The following is a 24,487-nucleotide window of genomic DNA, read 5'->3' as shown; positions in this document are numbered from 1 at the left end:
TCACATCCTCCAAGCAAAAGCAGTCTCAAACCTATCAGAGCAGAAAAAATCCAAAAGTCAAAACTCATATTCACAACTACTAATGGCTTCATAGGTGGGAAAAAAAAACCCCCACAACAGAAAAGGCTTTCCTATGAAACACTCATATTTCACTGCTGTGAGACTGTGCCTGGACTAGTCAGGCTTGCACAGCCAGGCTTGGCACCAAGCAGAGTCAGAAGCCAGACTGCACTTTCCAGAAAAAGGGGGAAAAACAGTTTTAGAAGAAATAAAACATAGATCAACAAAGGGCTCATGACAAGAAAAAATGACATAATACAACAGATAAGGAAATCACAGTCTAGGAGCAATATAACATGATTCAATATAATAGAAATAATCAACTGTGGACTAGATCTACAAGAGTGAAGCGCAAATGCATAGCCATTATTAATGCTGCAGGGGTTGCAAATCTCCAGGTTGCAGCACAAATGCATACACGTGGATGAAAAATTAAAGGAAAGTAAGTTTTTGTTTTATATAAAAGTATTGGACAATTTTCTCACACAATCCCACACAAAACTTTAGTTCTCTCTAGCAGGGAAACAACATCTGTAACAACAGATTAATAATTAAGGATTAATACAGCAAAGTAAAAACTCAGGTTTTGGTCATCTAAACAATGACATGTACTTGAAAAAGAACACTAGTCAGTGATTGACTCTACTAATTCAGGATTTAGAAATTAACTCAGGAAGCAATTTGTGTGTTCATCAGGTGAACTTTGATTAAAGGGAAATATGATGAGACAAAGTTGTTTTAGCTAAACACATCCCACTTCTCAATTGTCCTAGTTAGATTCATGTCCACAGAAAAGTCTACTTCATGAAAATCCAAGAAGCAAGTAGGAAAACCTAATCTGCAAGTTTATCAGGGATTTCATACACTAAGTTGACATCTCAGTGTCAACTTTTTGTTACTGGTTAGGACATTTGCAAAAGGTTTTAGAAACTTTACCTAGATGCGGGAGTATAATTAAGCTGTCTACTGGATGGTCACACTCTGAGTGCATGTTAAGAGAGGTAGAAGACAAGTCCTCAGTTTTTGTCAACACACATAACTAGCAATCTAATGGAATGGATATGACCACCACATACACCCTTTAAATCTTTTTAAACTTGTATCTGTAAGCTTTAGAGTCTATAGAGATGCTACTTAATACTCACTAGACATTCAAGGGATAATACCCTTTTATGTCATGCTTAGTAAGAGTTCTTATGCTGTGAGTTAGTAATTATAATTTGAGATGAAGAAGAAGGAAAACATGAGCAGAAAAACTGAGAACCACAATTGTCATTCCTGCAAGGTAAATAGCAAATTTTCTTGGTGCTTTAGGATTAGCGGGAGTACACACTTCAAACAGCTTGAGCCTCTTCAAAAAATTTATCCTGAGTGGGTAAACCTTTTTGTTTGTGCTGGATCCAAACAGATAAAGGAACAATAATCTCAGTATTATCATCAAATTCTGATTCTTCCCATCATAAACTTTGGAGAAACTTTTTGTGAAGCACTTGGCCAGTGCTGATACACTTGTGAATATCCAAACAGTGATGAAGTAAACCAGATCCAGGACTTAACCTCCTATGCAAAACTGGGATGACAGCACACTTCCTTGTTGATGTAAAGCAAGGCTGATTCTGCAGAAGATGCAAAAGATATCTAAATACTGCCCCACTCTCCAAATATGGGGACATATTTTCATAAATATTTTCAGGCACAACCCTGCTCTTGTGAACTATCCACCACAGTAGTTACAATTCCCTTTCTTTAGTGATTTTTTTTTTTTTTAATATGGGACTGCAAACTGGCACTTACTGACAAATTACTACTTATTTTTGCCACATGTTGATAATTATGAAAATGCTTTGATAATGATCAAGGCCAGTATTTCTTAGCTGCAGACAAAGTTTGTATGAGTTTCATCAGCTACTCTTATCAGCAAAAAACCCAGATTCTGGGATACAGCATTATGTAGGTATATGACACCACAAAGTGGGCAAACCAACTGATTTCTGAGAAGTCTTGGAATAGAGTGATTTTAATTGTAATCCTATCAAAGCTGCCGATTTTTGATGGCAGGGAGTACAGCTTTGCTCTGAAATACATCTCGCTGACACTGAAATCAACTTCCTTTGTTTCTAAGATGTTCCTAAAAATGATTGTGTGGAAAAGTTAAATCTTTTGAATTCCTAAGTCACACAGAGCAACTGACCTCTCAAGAAGACACAGCCTTCACCATTTCCTTTCTGGCTACTTTGCCCTTCCTCATAGTTTTTATCATTTTTTACTCTTGGATCATTATCACTGGCGTCTACTTTGTCAAAGACTGAAGACAATCTGAGAAGAACGTGCCTAAAAATTTTCCTATATTAAACTATTGAGTTAACACACACTCCTAAAGAAAAAAGAGAGCTATCCTACCATTATTCAGGGGAAAATGTCTGTAGTTCTAAATGCAACCTTTAATACTTTATGCATATAAGTTTTCATTAAAATAGTATCTATAGAAGAATTATGAATGTTCCTTGGGGAGCATAAAGCGTGTCTCTGTGCGAAAGGGTGGTTAATGGAATTAAAACCCCTCTCCCATCTTGCTCCAAAACTGCTTTACATCTAATTCTACAATTTATAACTAACAAAATACTTCTAACAAGATTTCTTAAAACTTACTACCACAGGAGGGGGCCACTTAACTTTATTCTCTACACTGGAATATCTGTCTCATGCCACAAATATTATAGGAAAGAAATGTCCAGGCAATGTCTGTCTTGTGCATATTACTTTCATGATTTAAGGACCTGCTACAAAATCCATTTCTGGTCTTGAGATGAGATGCATGAATACGTCTACATGAAAAGTATATATGAAAGCACATAAAAAGTCAACACAAAACAAATTCCTTTCTGCTCTTGACTTGCAAATCCTAGCAAACCAAGTATTTTCTTTTTAGGAATCTATTAAGGAGTGGTTTTTTCATTGACTGAGTCTTCCCCTATAATAGCCACCCTTCACCACATCATATATTTCCTTTGTAATGGCAGAATGTGGAAATCAAAAAGACCATACTCACTACAAACCACAAGATTATACTGTTGACATAAATCTATAGGCACATCACATCATCTGTAATAGTCATAAATTTCTCTTTATTCTTGAGACAGTCTCCATGTTGTTCATCAAAACCAGTGTTGCCTGATAGGCTTGCCAGGCCCCATGTACACAAAACCATTTGGCTTGGAAGATCTCTCCTTTAGGCACATTTTATTACAGTGGGTGAGGAACACGGCTGAAATCTGACAATGCTTTTTTGGTAGTTTGAAAAGCTTCCTGCTTACAGGATGAATATTCTGATGAGAATAGAAGTCTAGAGGAAGTTGAAACAATGACACTTTCTCAGCAATGTGCTGCAGTTTCTATATTTACTATCTTCATCAGTTCTGGAAGCATTTTAAAACCAGCAGGTACTGAAAATGAAGTGACATTGCTTTAACTGGTGTGGAGGAATGACAGGAATGCAGATGGTAGCATATCCATTTATGCATTCTCTGAAAGCTTCTTTTATTGAAGTAGAAGATCATGTGATAGAGGACATACTCACCTTCTAGAAGAGTTTCCAGGGGGGAAACCTGAGATGGTATCTAGGTAAAGCTACCTGTTGAGTGTGCTCACTTTGGGAACCCAAGTACCTGTGACAAAAATCTAGGGAAGGTAGGCTTCAAGACACTTTGTTTCATCCTGATACAGATGTTGTGGAACTGTAGTGGTGATTGGTTCCACACAATCCTTCCTAACCTTGGTGTGGTGCATGAGATTAGTTAGGGTACATGTTATCACTTCTGCCATAAGTATTCCCCATTCACATGCCTGCAATAGGGTTCTACCTAGGATGAATTACTTGAATTGACAAAATCAATACACTGGTTTTCCTCATAAGTTATTCTGAGCTGCAAGAGTTAATCTACCATCTTTCCTAGAACACATGCAAATGCTAAGAGACATATTTATTTGTCAAAATACTATTGCTCTCTGTCTAAAGAAGTTTCTCCTTTCCCATTTAGGAAAGCAGTTTACTTTTTATGGACTATCAAAACATGAAAATACAACTCAAATATAATTCAACAATCCATCAAGTTAAGTGAAATTTTAAAAGTGAAGCTATTATTTCTGTATATTTCATCAAATTAACTTCCTTAATATTTCATGTTAAATAGGGGAGAGATAGTTGCAAGGCAAAATAATTGAATTAAGGTGCATGGAAGAAGATTCTGTTCTCTCTAGAAGCAAAATTCCAGTAAGCTGATTTGCCTTCTATTTTCTCCTCTCTCCTTTTTCTACTCAAATCAGCTAGGAGAGCCTTTCAGATGTTAAAATGACCCCCTACATTTACTGCAAGAACACTCCATCTCGCTGTTTACCAGCTGCTATTCAAAACAGATATGGATGAAATAATACTTCTTGATATCCAATATGTATTTGTCTGTCTTGGTATCTTCCAGTAGTACATTGTTTAATATAAATAACATATTGCAGTTTGGGAAATCCAGCCATTTAAGGTGTGGGAAGTGGCCTGACTTCCAACACAACCTCAAAACCCCACCACCTGAACAAGGCAGGACAGCTACCAGAAACAATTAAAGGGAAGGATTCTCTCCCAGCACTTTAAATAGCTCTGACTTTGAACAATGAAATCCTTTTCCACACTTACATCCTGGCACAACTGAGACTAAAGAGCAACCCGTCCTTTGATGCTTCTTAGGATCTCAAGCACTTAAACACCAGCTAAATAAGAAGAAGCTGAAAATTCAGAACAGTTCTCCTAAGCAGGTGAAGATTCCTGTGACTCTTAATGTTGCAATAAATTCCTAAAAGTAAAATTATTTCTTACCTCCCAACATTCCATTTTTCTTTGTTCACTGAACTCAGTTTAGTGCAATGAAGTCAGAAATATCAGGTTTCTTCAACTTCAACATTAACAAAATATCAGTGGTATTGCTTTTCTTATATTAAAGTAAAAAGATTGCGATTTACGGTCTTTATAATTTTTAAAATAGTTTTTCTGAGCATCATGAAAATACCCCTATTTAATTTTGAAAGCCTCTTTCTTTTATTCCAAGACCAAAGTTTGAATCGTGGATCTATCCAGTAATAAATCATGCTCCCCTTGATAAAATTCAGGATAGAGAAGTCCATGAATCTTAGGTGACAAAAATAAATTTTGATCATGATGGTGTGATAACTTTGACTGATGCAGACACAGGCAGTCACTGTGCAGTGAGTTTGATACTAGTTGAAGAGGAATAAATTCTCACCATTTGCACACTGCAAAGTCATGTCTACATCAGATATTATACAGTCACTTCCCTTCATAAGATTTTACAAGTATTCTTAATTCTCTTTGAGCAGCTGAAAACGAGTATGTGAAACAGCACAGTGGGTTAAGCAATCACAATGAGCAAGCAATATATGAGACTGACCTACTAACAACCAAATGAGGAATCAGCTACACAAACTGTGCTATCAGGTCCAGACCAAATTCCCCCCAGTACCCATCTTTCATTCCACTGAAAACCAAAACTGACACAAATTGCTGAAGCACATTTCAGGAGTGGACTTGGCTAAAGTGAGTTTTGTTAAAATGCACATTACTTTGAAAGTAAACTTCAGTATTTATTGCTATCACTACTCAAAAAACACAGTTTATAACAATTTTTTTAGCTTATAACAAATTTTTTACTTCATGCTTTCCACTTCACAGGACAGACAATATTGAAAAATATGGATGTGTTTTATACACATGGAGGATCATAGTCCTCCATCTCTCTTCAGGTAGCAAAACAGAAATAGGTTGAATTACACAGGTTTCTGGCATCAAACAAATCCTGCTGAAGTCAGCTTAAGCTGAAGGTAAACTGTATTTGTAAAAATAACTAAAATTCTATTTTAGATGCATAAATATGTATCTAATAATTTTCCTTATGACACTTTCCTCTCTCCCCTATGATACACTTCAAAGCAAGGAATAACGTGGCTTTTTAATGTAACATTTCTGTAATTTTCCAAGGAAAGAAAATCAGTGTTGAAAAGCAGTAATACTGTACCTTGATTTCTTCTATTTCGTCTGGCACTATCTTGTATGCAGATATAGTCCCACCCAACCTGAAATCAGGAAAAAAAGTTCTCAAAATCAGTAACAGAAAATATAGTATGTTAATAGTCTTATCACTTTTTCCAAAACATAATATTCCTTCTACCAATTTAGAGGAAAAACCCAGTAAATCCCAAATCAAAAGCAAAACCACCTTCTTTATATCCAACAAAAAATCCGCGTGTGATTAACATAAACACTAGAAACAAGGTATCTATCACATTAACAATTACGTCAGCCAAGCAAAATGATCATCATCAGGCTGGTATTTTATATATTAATGGCAATCATCATATCCTATGATTTCTTGTTGATTGTCCAAGGCACATGGATGACTTTAAGTGTTTGAAGACTGATGCACTTTGTGTTATTTCACTATGCTGCGACACAGTTTGAAATGCATCAAAATACAATTCTGGAAATTGAATTTTTTAAATTAAATGTGCATGTATAGACATGACAAATCACACAACTCTATACCCTCTCTGTTTGAAAAAATCTCTGCAGTTAATGACTGGTAATAAAAAAGTGGGTGATGAGTAATATCTGGCACTGACAGAAAAAATAGAGTGTTTTGTCCTACATGGAACTCCCTGAAATTACTTTTTGAAATCCTGCAAAAATCCTGGTAAAGAACAGCTCATATACTGAAGATGTATGAATAGCATGTACTATAAATGGTGGTTAATATTACATTTTGCCCAGAGACATGCAGACATGGCTTCTTTTATTTCATGAAGCAGTCTCATCGATGGTGACAATTCAGACCTAAAAATATAAGTGCACTAATGACCTCCTGCTGGCTCTACACAGCAACACTATTCATTTTCTGGAGCCTACAAAAATAGAAGTTACACAAGAAACTTCTTTTTGTAAACCAGTAGACACCTATCAAATGTGCATTTGAATTACCTCCCTCTTATTGGAATTTTTCTAATTGTCAGCATTTCCACACGGATCTATTTTCTATATCTTGAAAATATTATAAATATTGTTTAGGCAAGTGAAAAAGAGAAGAGGAGCCTAACACAGAAAATACATTAAGATTTTCCACGGAAGTCCTGCCTTTCCACACTTCTCCTGTAAATGAACTGTTTGACGGTTTTACACAGAGGATGAAGTTGTGTATAGGGAAAGTCTGAAGTCCATCACTGCTCCAGGTAACATCAGCTGTGATTTCCATGGTAGAGGCAGGGCTACGTCCAAATTCATCATGGACAAAGAGTGTAGCAATCGCTCTCTCCCATTTCCTCTGCAACTTCCATTGCTGCCATCCATTAAGTGAGGTTAAAGTTGGAGGAAACTGAAACTTTTTTTGCCAGTGCAAGTACCAACAAGAACTTTTATTTTTCATTACTTTGGTTCAACTAGTGTTTATAGTGATAGCTACAATAAATTAGCTTTAGCATCACAACGAAGGATTGCTCCATCAAACCGTGACAAGCAGTGGCTCAGATGGCACGGTGACATTGCACCTGACCAGTCCCACAGCTGCTGGAATAAGGTCCATAAGAAAGAAACTTTTATGTGCTTCTTTGAGATCCATTCCTGGCTGCACTTTGGAGTACCCAAAAATCACTGACTTTCTACCTTCTAGCAGAAGGCGAATACAGAATCTGTATTGCCAGCACTCCAGAAACATGGAATTACCCCTGGCACAACTATTAAGAACTTTCTTGGAATATCAAAGAAACCAAAAAAACTTGACTCAGTAAACTTACCTATCTCACACCATTAATTAGCATCACCACGCAAATATTTCTGCAAAGTTTTGTGTTAAGAGTTTAACAAACTCTGAATCTGCCAAGCTACAGTTCAAATTGTACTTCTCTTAAAAAGTAAAACGTCAGCTAGCACAACTCCACATTTTTGAAAGAGAAAGACACATTAAAAATTCTGTTACCGTTTAAATAAACAATCTCTCACTGATAGCTCCAGCTCACATATCTTAGTCCATTTACAATCCTACACTGACATCTTTATCTTAAAAATCCAGTCTACAAACATAAACAATAACAAATTTGAAGCTGAAAGAGAATCAGAGAACATTAATATACAATTTTATCAATGTCTCAGATGTGAAATGAAGTTTTAATGGAAGTCTATACTTTCTTCATTTCAGAACATTAGATTTCAGTCAATCTTATAACTTCTGAAAGAGATTCACTGCAGCAGATTACAGTACCAGATTTAACTGGTGAAAGACATAAAAAAGACACTTCACTTTATATATAAAGTTTTCCTGCAAGTTTCACGGAAGTTTAAAGGCATCTCACACACTGGGGGGATGCAGCTAACAGAGCCACATCATTATCAAAAATCTCCAGCAGTCAGTTAAGTCTGAAGTGTAAGGGACTGGACAACATCGCACACACAAGTAACAGAGAAAAATCAAAAACATTGTGACGATTGCTAAGAAAAACCAGCAAAATCAAGGTAAATCAAAAATCAATGCAATAATGGATATGTCCAGCTTGGGGAAAAATTTCTCTTTCAAGTGTTTCTCTGAATTACATTTAAGTGTAACCATCAATTGCAGCCTGTCTGGAAGCTTGCTTGTCATTTTGCAATTCCTTTATTTGATTACTGACATCTGAAAGGAGACCAGACAATGATAAACAGGAGATTTCAGATATAGGATGATACAGAGACCATGATAGAGGGCTTGCACATGGCATATTTTTTCACTTTGTTGTGAAAAACCTTCCTCTGCAGGTTTCTTTTTTAGAATACTTTACAGTACCATTCTTAACCACAATTAAGAATTAATTCTTAATCACATTTTCAGGAAGTAACTGATCAGAAGAGGAAAGGATCAGCTAGCCTGAGTAAGTATACATTAACTACAATGGACTTTGAATGCTAAAATATAATGCAGCAAAGAACATGGCAGAATGGCCAGAATTCAGATCACATTCTGATCCCTCTCTGAATTCAGATAGGGATGCAAATTTTGTGCAGAGTCACTCTTCATCTTTCACATATTTTACTTTAACAGATTTTATTACACTGCTCTCCATTTGAACGACTCAACATCCAGCATCCTCCAACAGAAATGGCATTTTCTCTCTGATAATACACACCCAACCAAGAGTAAAGCTAAATACCAGCCAGTTACTTCCAGTACACTGAAAAGATGGTCCTAACCTTCACCCAGAGAAACCTAATGTGCAAAGTCTTTCTCTCCCAAACTGCAGTATTTTCGCACTATAACAAGACATGCTATTTTACAGTGAAATTATTCTAAATACTAGTTACCTTTAATGTTTCACTTGTATATGTGAGAGATAACTTCAAACATACCAGAATTTGTAATCAAATTTTGACAGACATTAATCTTATCAACTCTGTATCATACCTTGAATGTAATAGAGAGAGCCCAATTCTCCAATCTCTTTGCAAAAGAGAAATGAAATTATTCCTAGACGTAGAAATAAGAGCTGACACAATAATAATGAAAAACCATATCTTACACTGGGCTAAACTGGTGAAGGTGTTTGAGGCAAGGATCAGAAAAGATAGAAATTCCATAAAAATAATCAGGAAATAATAAATATAATTATTTTATCAGAGGTTTTAAAACTAATAGAAATGTAGTGGTTTATCATCTTTTCAGACTGGGCTTGTGAAAGTTCACAAAAAGGATTCAGGAGAACAACAAGGTTTCTATAGCAACCTAAGAAATTAGCAAAATACAGGAAATAAACTGAACCAAGGCCAACAGTTGTATTGAAACAGATGGATGCTTTACTATTTCACAAATTAAAGCTCAACATGCGAGAAGAGAGAAAACTACATCCAAGTTAAGGGAAGTTGAAAACCAGGAAGAGCTGTGCTCAAATGGAGATAAGAAAGCATGAACTACAGGCTCAAATAAAAAGTAAATTCATGACAAAACCAGAAGTGAAATAAATTTACATTGTTACATTAATAAATTTACTCCGTTGCAATATTTTAACAAGCTGACCTGTTTGCTATTTGTGTTTCTTCCCAGATAGTGCAAGTTGGACTTGTGGCTGATTTTCCCTGTGCCCCTCTATATATCCATGCTGGGACAGTCTCACTGGAGTGTTATTGCACAGTAATACTGGAGTATTATTCCCTTTTGTGCAAGACACCTGTGCACTTGGACTGAATCCATATGGGTCAGCTTTTATAATTTGAATTCTGACCAAAGGTAGGAGCACAATCTTTATCTACAGTTCCACATTAAGGGACTGCCATAGGAAGCTGAGCTATTGATTCATCTGTTAACTTAATAAATGAGTCATACCAAATGCAATGAAGTAAATTTTCTAAAAATAGCTTGTAGCCAGCTTGGCTGCTGTCATCTGCTGAATTTCTCCAACACCACTTTAATTAACATTAATCTTTCTTCAGATAGATCACTGTCTAAACAATATCAAGTTGTCACTAAGCCTCCCAAAGAAACTCTCCTTCATCTATTAATGAAAGCAAAACTCAAAATTCTCCACTTGGCATTTTTTTTCCAGAACCATCTCACAAACATGTTTGTTACCTGCCATCAGGATATTCTGTCTTTTGAGTGATTTATAAACCAAGCAGATTATTCAAGAGAGACTGTTCTTGGGAGCAGATCAAATGCCTGGGAGCCAGACTGGCTATTTCTAACTCTACAGGCATGCTCATTTCATCACAGGCTACTTCCTACAACAATTCTCCTGCCAGAGCAAACTGACCAAGTCAGCACCCTTAGCCTGCTCATCTGGACTACCTTGATGTTGGCCCCTATGATATCAACAAATCAACTGGCCTTGGATCCTCACATCCTCACAAAGTACTCCAGGGACAGAGGTAGCAGGATTTAAAAGCATTTGAAAGCTTTTTTCTCCACTACCTGCAAGATACATTAAAAGCAGAGAGAGAGAGCTCCTTTAATTGATAACTAGTTTCTACTGACCTTTGAGAAATTGTTAAAGCACCCTGAGGGAGGTAGTAAGAAGGCTGCTATTCTGGGCTCCTTCCTACACAACAGAACACTGGCAGCTACAGCAAGCTGGGCTGCAGCTCCTGGCGCTGGCTGCTCGCCAGCAAGGAACCGTGCAAAACACAAAACAGCTCCCAGAGAGCATCCTCATGACAGCTTCACTTACTCAAAGGTATTAAACTATGCCATGAAGAGCCACCCCAGGTTTATTGTTTCTTTTTGGGGTATTATTATTATTGTTATTATTATTACTATTTGAGTAGATTCAATAATTACATCCTTGAAAACTTACTTCCCTCCTCCCCCAGTCTTTGGCTAACTTCAACATGCTGTACAGGAAAACATCACAGAAATCAAATTATTGCAGACATGCCCTCTGTCAGTTCATGTCTGTCATGAACAACAGCTCTGAGATTAAAACATCACTTTACAAGATTCTCCCTCTGCCTCACCACATCCCAAAGATTCCTTGCCCACACAAAATAAAAAAAGAGGGGGGAAGGGATTAACCCAAAAGTTTATTCCCTACCATATAATTTTTTTAAGGGTAAAAATATACCACATTTTCTGCCGCTTTCAGGCTTTTTTTTTTTTTCCCCAAGAAAAGCAATAAACAACATGAAAACATCATTTTTAAGGAGGAAAGCCATATTATTTTTCTCTTCCATCCTTCCAAGCTGGTTTGTTGCTTTGTTTTTTCTTTTTTAAAATTTTACTACAGGAAAAGCAATACTAAGTCAGAAGCGGCTATTTTTTCAGACACTTCCGGCAGAAAAATATCACCTCAACATTCTAATACTGGAAAAGAATAGAACAAGAATCTTTGTCCTCAACATATGCCAGAAATTAGGGATGAGGTCATATGTAGGTCACTTGGCAATCGCAGGACCAGGAGCCACTCTTCCCTCCTAGCAGAATTAATCTGACTAGATTTAATTTTGGGGAGGAAAGTTGGAGCTGTTACCAAGTGCATGAGCGTAAAACAACACCCTGTGTAGCGACACACTGTGTGCCGCCATCCAGGCCCACGTGAGCGCAGAGCTCCGTGCAGTTTTTGAGGGGTAACTCTGCTTTACCCCAGCGCACGGGGCACAGCCCTGAGACACATCCACAGATGGACTCCTCCTCTTGAAAATGTTCATCAGCTTGATTGCTGCCTAATAAAAACACACCAGGGGAGCTGGAAGGCACTGGCACCAAAAAGTTTTGGGCTTGCAGCACTATCACCCAAAACAAATTGGATGAAGGGAACACTTAGAATACACTCAGAGTACATACTTTTCAGTGGTGCAATTTATGTTTTTTTTAATCTCAGCATGGGAAAGTGCATTCTGTGCAAAATCAGGAGGACTGCTGAGCTTCCATGAGAAGCAAAAAATATTTAAGTTTTGATTTTTACTAAAATTAATTAATAATTGCTCAAAAGTCCTATCATCAATACTTACATGCTTCATGGCAAGAATATGAAGCATGCAAATAGCAAATATTTTAATACTTTTGAATAAAATGAAATTAAGTATAAACAGCAAGATATTTATAACATCAGACTTTTAAAAAAGATTTTAGCATTTAACTAGTAAATAAATACTTAATAATTTGTAATAGGCTCTTTCCACCAGATTATAGCAACTGAAATGGTCTGAGAATAATGTACTGAAGACTAATTCTGCACTTAGAATTTTCATTAGAGATTCAAAATTTTATTTATAATTAAAACTGACTTATAAAGTCTTCCCAAATGCCAGCAGAATCTAAAACCATTCTTGCCATGTGGACCAGCAGCAAAAGAGCCCACTTCCATGCAGGATGCATGTGTGTTTCTAGTGCAGAGGGATGATTGTACTCTGCTCCATCTGATTGGTGATCTAAATATGGAAATCATACATTAAATCAAACAGACAGAAATGTCAGCTAGATTTAAGTAAAAATGTGCTCAGTGACTTTGAAAGTTCCCACCGGGGCATCAGATGCTTGACCAGCCAGCTCATTAAACAACATGAGCAAGATTTGAAATTTCCTGAGAGAAAAAATATGCAGAAGCAGACAAAAATCATTATCACAAAACCAGTAAAATTCTCACCATTTAGACAAAGAAAAATATATTTAATATCCATGTTGGGATTTAGTCAGTAGACTGAGGACTCTAAAACACTGTATAAAAAGAGATATTTATAGTAAATGCCAAGACAATAATATACGTTGATCTTACTTTGTCCTGTAGGAAATACCATTGTAGGGCAAAGTATGTATTTGCATTTTTTTCCAGCACATAGATACCTAAGAGAGATACAGAGGATTTGCATATATATTGCTGGCAATTGCCTGTCAGAAAATCCTCACCTACCTCAACTGAAAGCAAAAATTTTGGGCGCTGGAGAGTGACCTTTTGCCTACCTTGGAAGGCAGTGCAAATTAAATGATTTAGGTGATCTGATAAGGATTACAATGATCTGCCTGGAAATGGAAGATTTCACTAGTAAATTACCATAGCAGTTTGTAGAAACCCATGCAGGAAGATAAAGCAATTTTTGCTGACACTCCTGTCATTGCAGTTGAGCTCTATTTGCTCCCACCCAAATGTAAAAGAGAGATCATCTAAACCAAATATGAAGAAGATTCTTCCTCGATAATAAGTTGACCCACAACTAGTAGAAACCATAAAGTTAACTTTTATAGAAATTAACATTGTCCACCCCCCCTACGGATTTATCCAACAAGAAATGAATTTTAAAAATATGGCATTTCCCCACAAATCCCTCAAGCTTTTTTTATTTATATGCTGCTCACATTACACTAAAATATTATAATTTTTTTCCCAGTAACTTCAGTGCATTTTTTCTCTTCCATTTTTAGACACTCAAGCATTGAACATGCTTGTGAAGCCTGGTTAGACATGCTTCACATGTCTGTCTCCATGTGCCAGTTTATGCCAAGGTTAAAAAAATTAAGTATTTATTTTAAAAAGAGGAAGTTTGACTGAGATACTGATCCCAAGAAATGGGACCAGCAAGAAAGGAACACTTGATGAACAGGCTGGAATGAATTGCAGACCACAGGTTGAAAAGTGCAATGACATGATTAGGCAAAAAGGCATCCAGAAAATATCTTCACTCCAAAAAAATCAGTAAGAATTGAACGTGAGAGCAGAATGATTAAAACTTGAAAAAAATAAGATGTGGAGAATATGTGGGAATGGTCTGATCATTCCAGAGTCTAGACCAAATTTTTTCTTTACAATTTAAATCACAGGGCTTATGGACAACCACCAGAACTTTTAAATAACTTGATTTTAATAAAACAACTTGATCCTACAATACTGAAATGACAAGAATGAGAGAGGAGTGTCAGAGACAAGCAGCATCCAGAAAGGGGAATAAACTTGTTCACACAATGCTTCCCCCTCTGGAAGCTCTAACACCTTACTTTGCTCCACCACATTTCAGAGAGATGTTAAGTATCAGTATCATCCAGCACACAACTAGTGGCAGTCTTGTTATAGCTGTATTTCTCCAGATAGTTAAATTCAAAAGTAAAATTTGCTGGTTTTCTTTTTCCTTCATACATTAGCATGCTCACATATACATACATATACTGCCCTGTGTGGCCTAAATGAGTGAATGAAATTCTGTTTAAAATAGTAATCTGACTCCAGGGGAGTTTTCTTTGTGTATGCTCTGTGCTGGGAATGTGAAAGGGAAAAAGAAAAATCAGTTTAGCTGCAGAATGGAGTCACAGGAATAAAACAACACCACATTTGATCTATCTGTCTTCATACCTAGAAGGAACTTTCTATAGACAAATAGTATTACTGACAATGCTGCAAGTGAGATTTTATTGCATGTCTCACAGAGTTATCTCCATCCCAGACAACTTACATTTACTTTTGACACCATCATCATCCATATTTTACAGTTGCTTATAAAATATCTGTATAGTTCAAACTCGAGAAACTGAAAAGCAATTCCTTGTTATTCATATATTATTAGCTGTGGGCTTTTAGAACTATTTTTTGTTTTTTGTAGTTGTCACTCCCTTTTTCATTGCACCTGATCATTTACATGTCAACAAAAAGTTTCTAGATTAACTTAAAAACCATTTGATGTATTGTCTCTGCTATTCATGCCACAGCATACTACAACCTGACTCTCATTATTCAGAAACGTGGGAGGCTGGGGACACGTGGATCTTGGACAACTTAAGAAGGCTTTGATTAAACGCATTTATGCATTTTGTTCCATTCAGGTCCCAGAAATAATTTCTATTTTTTAATGTTTAAATAGCTTGCAAAAGCATAATCCATTGGCAAAACGTAACTATTTACACCTCCTTACTTGCAGCTTTAATTTACCTTGTAAGTCCTTAACAGCTATGTTCTCCTTCCATCTATTCTGTACAATGTCCTCTTAAAAGCAAAAACAAGACAGAAAAATCCTCTCTGGTTCCATCTCCCAAAGCCCTTCTCTCTTTTCCTTGCTCCCCCTATAAATATGACTTTAGGAGGAGGTTGCAAGGTTACTGAGTACACTGCAGCCCTTACTATCACATCCTGTGGGTGACAGTGACCATAACATGCCCCATAACTTCAGCATGCATCCAGCAGTTCCCGAGCTGAAGAACATGGATGAGGCAGAGATTTTAGCTCTTCCTCAGTTTCTGCCCCAAAACAGGAGTGAAAACAGATAAGGTGAATCCTGGAGCTTACATTCCTGTAAAATAAGTAACTTCCTTGAGCACTGGCATGTTTATTCCATGTCAGGGAGGCCTGGTAAATTTCTCTAGATAAATTTAGCAAAAGCAACAGGAGGTGAATATCTTATCCAAAGCAGAGATTTAGTCTAGAAGTCTCTGCCACTTATCAGTGTATTGGGAAATTATAACCCCACAGATGTTTAAAGTAAAAAAATTAAACTAGGGATCTTTCATTTGCCAGAACGTCTGTGTCAGTCTTTTCTCAAATCAATTTCATGTATTTGGAGAATAGTCTTGAAAAAAGCTCGACTGCAGTTCTACCAGCAAGCACCACACAGAGCTTAGATGTGTTCCTAGGCATCTGAAACAGGCACTACGTAAACTGTGATCACAGAATCACATTGGAAAAGGTGAAGCACCGTGGATTTTTCTTAGACCAGACACAAAGAACCATGTTATATTAATTAATGCTGAATTCCTGACTAGCAATGGACAAATGACAAAGGTGACCAACACTAACGTTGTTAACGCCTCCCACAGTACTCACTGAGCCCTGGAGCAGAAAGGAAATCAAAGATGGTTATGGCAAACTGGGAGTGAGGACAGCACAGGGCATGCACAACTCTCGTGGATAATAATATAAAAACCAAATACATGAAATTTGTGTACAGGGATAGCTGGGCTTTATCAATAAACCACTGGAAGAAACTGCAATGTTTCTTGCCCAATTACAATTTACTATTTTACTCCAAACACGCAATTATCATTATGAAACCTGCCTTTTCCTTCCAGAACTAGCAATAAACACCCTCACCCTTTAGACAACAACAGTAATAACAAAAAAAGCTAGTTACACAAGCCCAGAAATAACCCAAATTTATATTGAAATGAGTTTAAGTGATAACCAAACTTAGGAACCAAGCTAAACTGCAGCATTGCATTAAGAAAGAACATTTAAAGAACTGATAGAAAAACCCTTACAGATAACACCAGTACAATATATTTTAGGACCTCAGCATCTGGTTAAACTGCAAGATCATATTATGCTGGCAATACCATACTATAATTACTTTACAAAGTTTTATTCTCTTTTGGAATTGCCTTTGTGATCAAAGAACTTAGAGGTAGGTGGGTGGTGCCCTCAAGTCAAGAAATGGAAGGATCTCTTGTATTTAAAACATAAAAGGTAGATCTAGAAAGCTGGTGGAACAAAGACCATTTACAAACTTAAAAAAAGTCCAGATTTTGTATCTTATAAATATTCCCCCTCCCCTCCCTCAAGCAGAATATCATGGGTAGATTTTACTAGGTTATTTTAACATAAACTATATTGTCAGCTATATTTTCATCCAAAACATGTCAGGACAAATAGTGATGCTATCCCTCCTCAACAGCAGTCAATGCTTTAGCTCCTATTTCCTCCAGCCACATCACCTGACTTTAAATGCTCACTGATGCATAATGTTACCCTAGATAAGTGTCAAGATACATTTCATTGCTGCAGTGCCTCTATACCTTAAGCTGCTAAGAAGGCAGGCTTCTCCAAATTCAGCAGTGTTCTTCAAAGCTGAGAAACATGATTACCCAGCGCACATTTAGCTGGCTTCATAAATCAGACAATAATTGTAATAAATGGCTTTTTCAAAAAAAATCGACTTTTCATGCTCTGAAGATGTTTTAGTATGAAAACCAGAATGTCCCCTTTCATCTTACTTAAGGAAAAGTAAATACACAGTAGAAGCATTCCCTCACTGATTCACCTTTGCAAGTCTTATGTAATAATTTGTCCAAAATCCACTCACACCGAATTCAAAACCATTTTAATGAATAAATAAAATGTAGGAGAAGCCTTTTACAAATAAAAGAAAGTAAAAATTGAGTACCTAATACCTAAACATGTCCATTCCAAGGTTACCTTTCTGTCACATCTGTTGATTAGCTCACAGCTCAGCTATCTTTACAGTCCAGCACAGTGACTCCACTTGTTCCACATATGCCATTACAACAAAAAAATTCCACAGGTAGATTTTACAATTTCTCTTTGAGTTTACATTGATAAATTAACACAGTATGTAGCATTATTGGCATTTCTGCTCTTGCCCCAGCTCAGTTTCATCCTCAGAACTGCACTGATCTATACATGAGCAAAACACAGAACATGTTCTCAGCATTTCCTCTCCCCCAGTCTTTCCACCTTCTAAAATCTGCTGAGTAAGTAGCTATAATGCAGAAATACTTCAGGAAGAGCTTTCATATTACTGGAGATTCACAGAGCAATTCAATCCATTACAGTTTTGCATTAAACTGCATTAAAGGAAGTACAAGGCCTAGAAGTCTTCTGATTTTACAATAAATTAAAATAATAACCCTAACTCTGAACAACTGCTAGTGACAGATACTTGAATGATGCATCATAATGCAAGCTAGCTACTTGTTTTTTAAAATGTTTACTACCTCTTCTGGCAGAATTTAGCTTTTATTAACAACTGAACTGCTAAACATAGGAGATGAAGGAAGAAAAAAACCAATCAAAACCTTGGATCTATTTGTTATTTTCAGGGAGCTATACCAGCATCCCACATGAGATCACAGCCAACTCTGTACCACAGTGAGAGTGGCACTGAGCCACAGCTAATAAACCATGCTGAGAGGAAGAGCATGTTGGCTTGTACTCAGCACTGTGCTGCAGACATCTCTTACAACCAGCCAGCTCAGAGTACTCACTCGTCCTCATTTGTCAAAAGCTACTAACTAGGGAGTAAGTAAATTACATTAATTACATAATTTTAATATAAAATGTATAAAATATGTTGCATGATATAACAGCGTAATTAGAAACAGTGTGTTACTCCATGAGAATGGTGCAAAGGAATCGTTCTCAGTAGCAAATATAATTCATTAACACCCATTTGAGATCTTCCAAATTAAAATTGGGAAAGAGCTACTTGACAAATTTTCAGTGACTTTTTCCACTTTAAAATGTAATGCAATTAAAACTAAAATAGTTGTGCATCATAAAATTTTATCAAAGTTCCTCAGTGAAAGGTTCTATAAACACTTCAACATGAAATTAAATATTCAATTTTTTGGTTTGCCAGTTTCATTTCATGTTAAACATTCCACTCCTTTTTACTGGCCAAGTACAAAATATTTATTGCTTAGTTCATCCTCTTTCTCAAGGACTTGTGTTTTCTCAGTATTTTTTGCTCCACTTGATCACAGGGCATCTCAAATTTAGCTTAAGTTACCCATTCGTATTTCTCCCTTAATTCACACCCACACCCCCCCAACCTATCCCACTATTAGACTTTTTATTAATTGCAGTAGTAAACAAACAGTTGTCTTATTTCATAGCTTTCCTTTTACAAATTAGCCAACAGTTCCATGAGAAAAAGTTTTATTTTCTACTGCCTGAAAACATGATCTGTGAAACAGGCTATTTAGAAAGGGTCTTGATTATTAGATTCCGGTTAGAATAACTCATTTTTAGCAAATCCACCAAGAGCAGTCTCTTGCCTCTGCTCAGCACAAAACCCTTCAAATCTTAATTTTCCTTCTCTCAAGGCTGAGTACCACACAGTGCATCACTTTCCTGCAGTATTGTTAGATTTTCCTCCTGTAACTAGCTACTGCAGCAGACGGCTATTTATCTTGTAAGATTGTTACAAGAGCACCCTCAAAAGAAGGAAAAGAGGCTGACCTGCTGCTGAACTGAACGCAGCATCAACACAGGCTAATGATCAATAACTTCAGTTAGCATTTCCTTCCACGGGTTTTCAAACGAAGCAGCAACAGAAACAACTGTAAAATCTGAACAGTGCAGATGTATTTGAATGTCTTATTTCATCACTCACTCCCTGTTCCAGAATAACAGAATGTCAAAACATTTTCTGATAAAGTCTCTCCTCAAGAGTAGCTTCTGCTGAGGTAGAAAGGACATAAACCAGCATGGAGTCCAACTTTGGTGAAGGAAGGGACATAATTTCTGGAAGTAGTCAAATATGTACAAACCTCCTTTTCATATGGCTGTCAGTGGTCTGATCCTTTGCATTACTCAGTATTCCTGTGTCTTAAGAAATAGACATTTCTTTGTGCCACTGTAATTGTAGAAACTACAGATGCCTACCTCTTTGTGGATACACAAAGTCACAGTTCTTGAGCAAATACATTAAGTTTCAAAACTTGCCCTAATGAGCCTGAATAATTTCTTATTAATGATCACTGATGTTTCATTTATCTCTTCTTTCTTCTCCAGTGATGATTCCAACATAATCCTTCTGTAAACTGAATAGAATTAAAGAGTACAGAGCAACACAAAAGCTTGCTATTAGGGTAGCTAATAATCTGAGAATCTAATTTCTGTTCAAAATATTCAGCTAGTGTCCTGTGCAGAAGAACAGAAATGGTAAAAAGAAACCATCCTTTCATATGCCAAAGTAGCACCAAAAACTCATGGTCTTGAGAAGCCTCTGTATATATAGACCACTGCCTTAAACAAAGAGGAAAATCACGGGAGAGATTGACAGAAAAAGATGTGAAGAATGAAGACCCCTCTGATAAAAAAAAAATCCAACTCTTATTAATAAGCTCTCATTTGAGAAATGCTTTTCCACATAACATAAGGTTTTGGACAAGAACAGTTCTAATTAGTCTCAAGTTGAAGGGTATTAAGACCTTGTTAAAAATGGAGGTTTAAATTAGTTCTTTGTTGGGTAATGAAAGTGATTGCTAAGATGACACTGAAACAAATTTTAAGATAAATTATTGCTGCATTAGAGAAATAATAGGAAGAAGGCATTTCTAAGTACTTCTAACTTTGAACAGATTATTGCTATCCCTTCACAGTAAGTCAGTGTATTAAGATATGCAGAAATACCCAAGAAGGCAAGCTAATTAAAAGCTTGGATACTGGTAACTGTGTGTGACTGAAATCAGAAGTTATGACAAAGCCTTCCTTGAAAGGTTATTGTTAGTAATATAAGAATACTATCTGACTATTAAAAATAGCTTGTGTACATGCTTGTAAACATGCTGCAGTCATCACACTGTTCATAATGTTTATTTCCTCATGTACACAATGAAAATAATAGTAGCAAATCAAAGATGACAAAAACTGTGACTGAGGAAAAAAGAATTTCAATCCAATGAAACTTTTATCTTATATTAGAGGTCTTGAGCATCTTAAACATTCATAAACTGTAAAAGAGCATAAGCAAACCCTTTAGTTTAGCATATACAATAAATTAGCTAAAAAGATTAAAAGGCTTAAAAGTGCAGATGACAGGACAAGAGAAACTCCTGAAGGAAGAAAATAAACACCTTCCTAAATGTAGAACTCTCTGCTATCACTGGGATTTCTGAATAAAACCTTGATCTGATAATCTCTTTTTCTACTGGATCTGGGGGCATTTTTGTTTCACATATCTATCTTCAAAATGTTCTGCTCAACCATGCAGGCTGAAGCACCACACTTCTCAAAGGTGTTTGACACAAGCAAAAAGGGAAGACGTTTGCTCAATTTTCACTTTTTAAAAACACACTTCCCAAAATACTTTAACAACGTAAATCTGAATTTTTTGTGTATATGCAAAATATTAGAATTAAAAATATAAAATTTCTCTGAGATCTCTAAATCTCTACAAACTCATCAATTACTAATGCCTATAGAATCATTAGCAAATAATCAAGTACATAGAAGCACACCACCTATTTTTGAACACAAACGTTTCCTTTAAATCTTACTCAGCTTTTGAGCACAAATTCATTCCTTGAGGATTTATTTTTAGTCGCTAGCTTTTTAAAAAAACAATACAGAACACACCGTTAAAAATATGAATCAGTCTGTGAAGTGTGCTTCTTCATCCCCTCATAGGCAGAATTGCCCTTGAAAAGCTATTTGCCTAAGGCTCGTGGCAGGCAGCATTCCTTCTTAAGCCAGGGAGAAGTAGTAAAAAACCTAAAATAACTGGATTTCTTTGCATTTTTCTGGCAAATTCCTGTTTTTAGAAGGGATTCAATGCTGAAAGATTCTGGAAAAGTGCATTTTAAAGTAAACTGTATTAAAAGAATACAGTCTGAATACAGTATCATTCTTATAAACTTAAAATACTTTATTGTAACTCTGCTTATGTCAGATTTGAAGGTAAAGATTCTGAGAGCCATTTTAGATGGATTTTGGGTAAGGGTATTTATTGTAGCTTGGTGGAAAGCAAATTTTGCTCTTACACACAAAAAACCAATATGATCCACCCATGTATGGGGAAGACTGGATAAGCATCACCCTATTTGGGATGAGCATTTTCTGGGTTTTGTTGCTTATTCTATGAAAACTCATCTTAAGAGTTTTAATGTTTCAAGATTATTCAAAACTCAAGTACCTTCTGGAATTTTTCTTTATGGTTTGGCCTTTACACAAGAAACCTGAAATACAATTGGATAATACTCGTGAAGCCTCTGATCTTCCCCTGAAATTCATGTGTGCTTAGATAAAGATGAGGTTCTAAACTGTAAGAAACTGTTAAGATAGGTTGAATTAAAACGTTTTCAAATCTTGTTCACTAATTTTCACAGCATTAAAAATGCAGTATAGTAGGCACAATGCAGAATTTCCTGAACAAAATGCCAACAGTGCGGGTACAGCTCAAGCTCCAGGCACAAAATGGACACAACAGCTGCTCATGGTACCACACACTGCTTCTCAGTCCTGATGGCTTCTCAGCCATCCCAGAACTACAGTGCTAAAAATCTCTCAGCCACATTGCCCTCTATTCTCTTTTTCTGCATGTGAAAACCAAAACGAAATTACATAGTAATGTATTTCCAAGATTATTTGCAATCCATATAGTGAATGGCTTTCCTGGTTCTGTAAGAACAGTATTTTTTATATTAGCAAAAAAGGGAAATACATTAAAGGAATCTTTATGTGCACCTTTTGGAAAAATGGAACACAGTAGACTAAAAATCATCACCTCGTAAATAATAATTACATCTTCTGTTAAAATGGAGAAGAGTTTCCAGTCATGCATTTCCACATTAAATAGTTCCTCCATGAACTATTCTGGTTTTGAATGCTTGCCACTGAACATTTCCACACACTATATTAAGCTATAGAGCACATTAACTGTGTAGAATGCTTGTGACAATGAGAAAAAGAGTGAATGAAGAGGGGTTGAGGAAAAAAAAGAATCTGAATGTGCATTTTCAAAATAGGTGTTACAATAATGTCAGTCAAATGACACTCACTCCAGAGCAACCTGTATTTTCTAAATCAATCACCTATCTGAAAATGACACCAATAACAAATTCCAAAAGGATGCACTGGATATCCAACCACAGATATAGACAGATACAAGAATGTATCTGTAACCAAATAATGAATAAAAAATAGAATTTTAATAGAGTAAGACTTTCTCCTCATTAGAATATAAGGAAGGGGACAAAAATGGAGGTAAGAAGAGAGATACTATAGTTAAGAAAGACCAAAAAGCTTAGAACAGAATTAGTAAGGATATATGTTTTAAAGGGAAGCATTTACTGCTGTAGTATAACTGTGTTTCTTTGACATAGTATGTGAAAAATCACTTGAGGTAATTTTTCAACCCTTAATACATCAGTTTTGAGCTCAATGCTGTCTTCATCCATAAAAATCACTTAAGTCCTGGTTATAGCCTTGTGATGTTTATATGGTAGCATGGATAAAGGGAAAAAGAGTAACTAAGTGAAGAAATGGTAAAATTCAAGCTGTAGTGAAAGAAAGTGAGAAAAGCACACATTAAAACCCTACAAGATTTACTGTAGGATAGCTATACTTTTCTTTCTTAAGCCACCATCTGTAGAGATTTCTATTGTAAACTGCTAAGAAGTGATTTTACAGGAGTCCTCCACAAAAGTTATGGCAGGACAATTCTAATTAAGAAAGCAATCTAGAATTGAAATGCAGTGAATAATGGTGCATAAAAGCATGAACAGATCTCTGCATAGCAATTTTCTGTATATCAGTGTCAGAACCATTCCTAAGATGTGCAGCAGTGGATTCCTCTACATCTCTATTCTATTATAATATTTCAGTAGCAGATGATGCAATCCTCCTAATTGATACTGCAAAGAGGCACACAAATTTCACAGAGACCTTCTCTAAATAAGGCATTCCCTTCAAGTCATTATAGCTTAGACAAAAGGTAGCCCCTCATCCAAAGAGAGGCCAGGGGTCAGCTCACAATCACTTTTCAGAGCAGTTCAGAAGATAATTTAGTAATTTTTACTAGAGAGATTAGAAGAGAGCAATTTTCTATCATGTAGTAAATTACTAAAACCCATGTAGAGATGGTTTTGTTCCTCCCATTTCTGGGAGTTCCAAACTTCAGTTTAGCCATGTCAGGGAAGCCTGCTCTACTTTGAAGGACAAGTGTTTGCTCATGCAATGGAAAAATTGTTCAAGTTTGTGGGTGCTCCACTCTTTATGAAGGTACGACTCCTGAAAGAAGTATATAAAAATTGCCATAGCAGCTCAGTCTAAATGTGCACACAAGTCAGTATGATGTTTCTGGTGCTAAGAAACAAATGCTTAGGGAATAAACACATGACACAGAACATGATTTGCTTGCTGGTACACACTTTTCACCTCTTGCTGCCTTCAGTTCAGGAGCTTTCCTGACCTAGATGCTGCA

General features: G+C 36.3%; 1 protein-coding gene across 16 annotated transcripts in view; it reads right to left on the bottom strand.

Annotated features, from left to right (window-relative positions):
• Positions 1 to 24,487, bottom strand: part of GPHN (gephyrin) — a 270,224-nt gene that overhangs the window by 153,236 nt on the left and 92,501 nt on the right. For all 16 annotated transcript variants that reach the window (XM_064713503.1, XM_064713509.1, XM_064713512.1 and 13 more), the window contains exon 3: positions 6,138 to 6,195. In XM_064713503.1, the coding sequence (XP_064569573.1) occupies positions 6,138 to 6,195 (58 nt within the window). The remainder of the gene's footprint in view (positions 1 to 6,137; positions 6,196 to 24,487) is intronic.

The sequence above is a fragment of the Zonotrichia leucophrys genome, chromosome 5, assembly GCF_028769735.1.
Source record: "Zonotrichia leucophrys gambelii isolate GWCS_2022_RI chromosome 5, RI_Zleu_2.0, whole genome shotgun sequence".
Classification (NCBI taxonomy): Eukaryota; Metazoa; Chordata; class Aves; order Passeriformes; family Passerellidae; genus Zonotrichia; species Zonotrichia leucophrys.
Note: the sequence above shows the minus strand (reverse complement) of the source record. Positions and strands in the feature narration are given on the sequence as shown.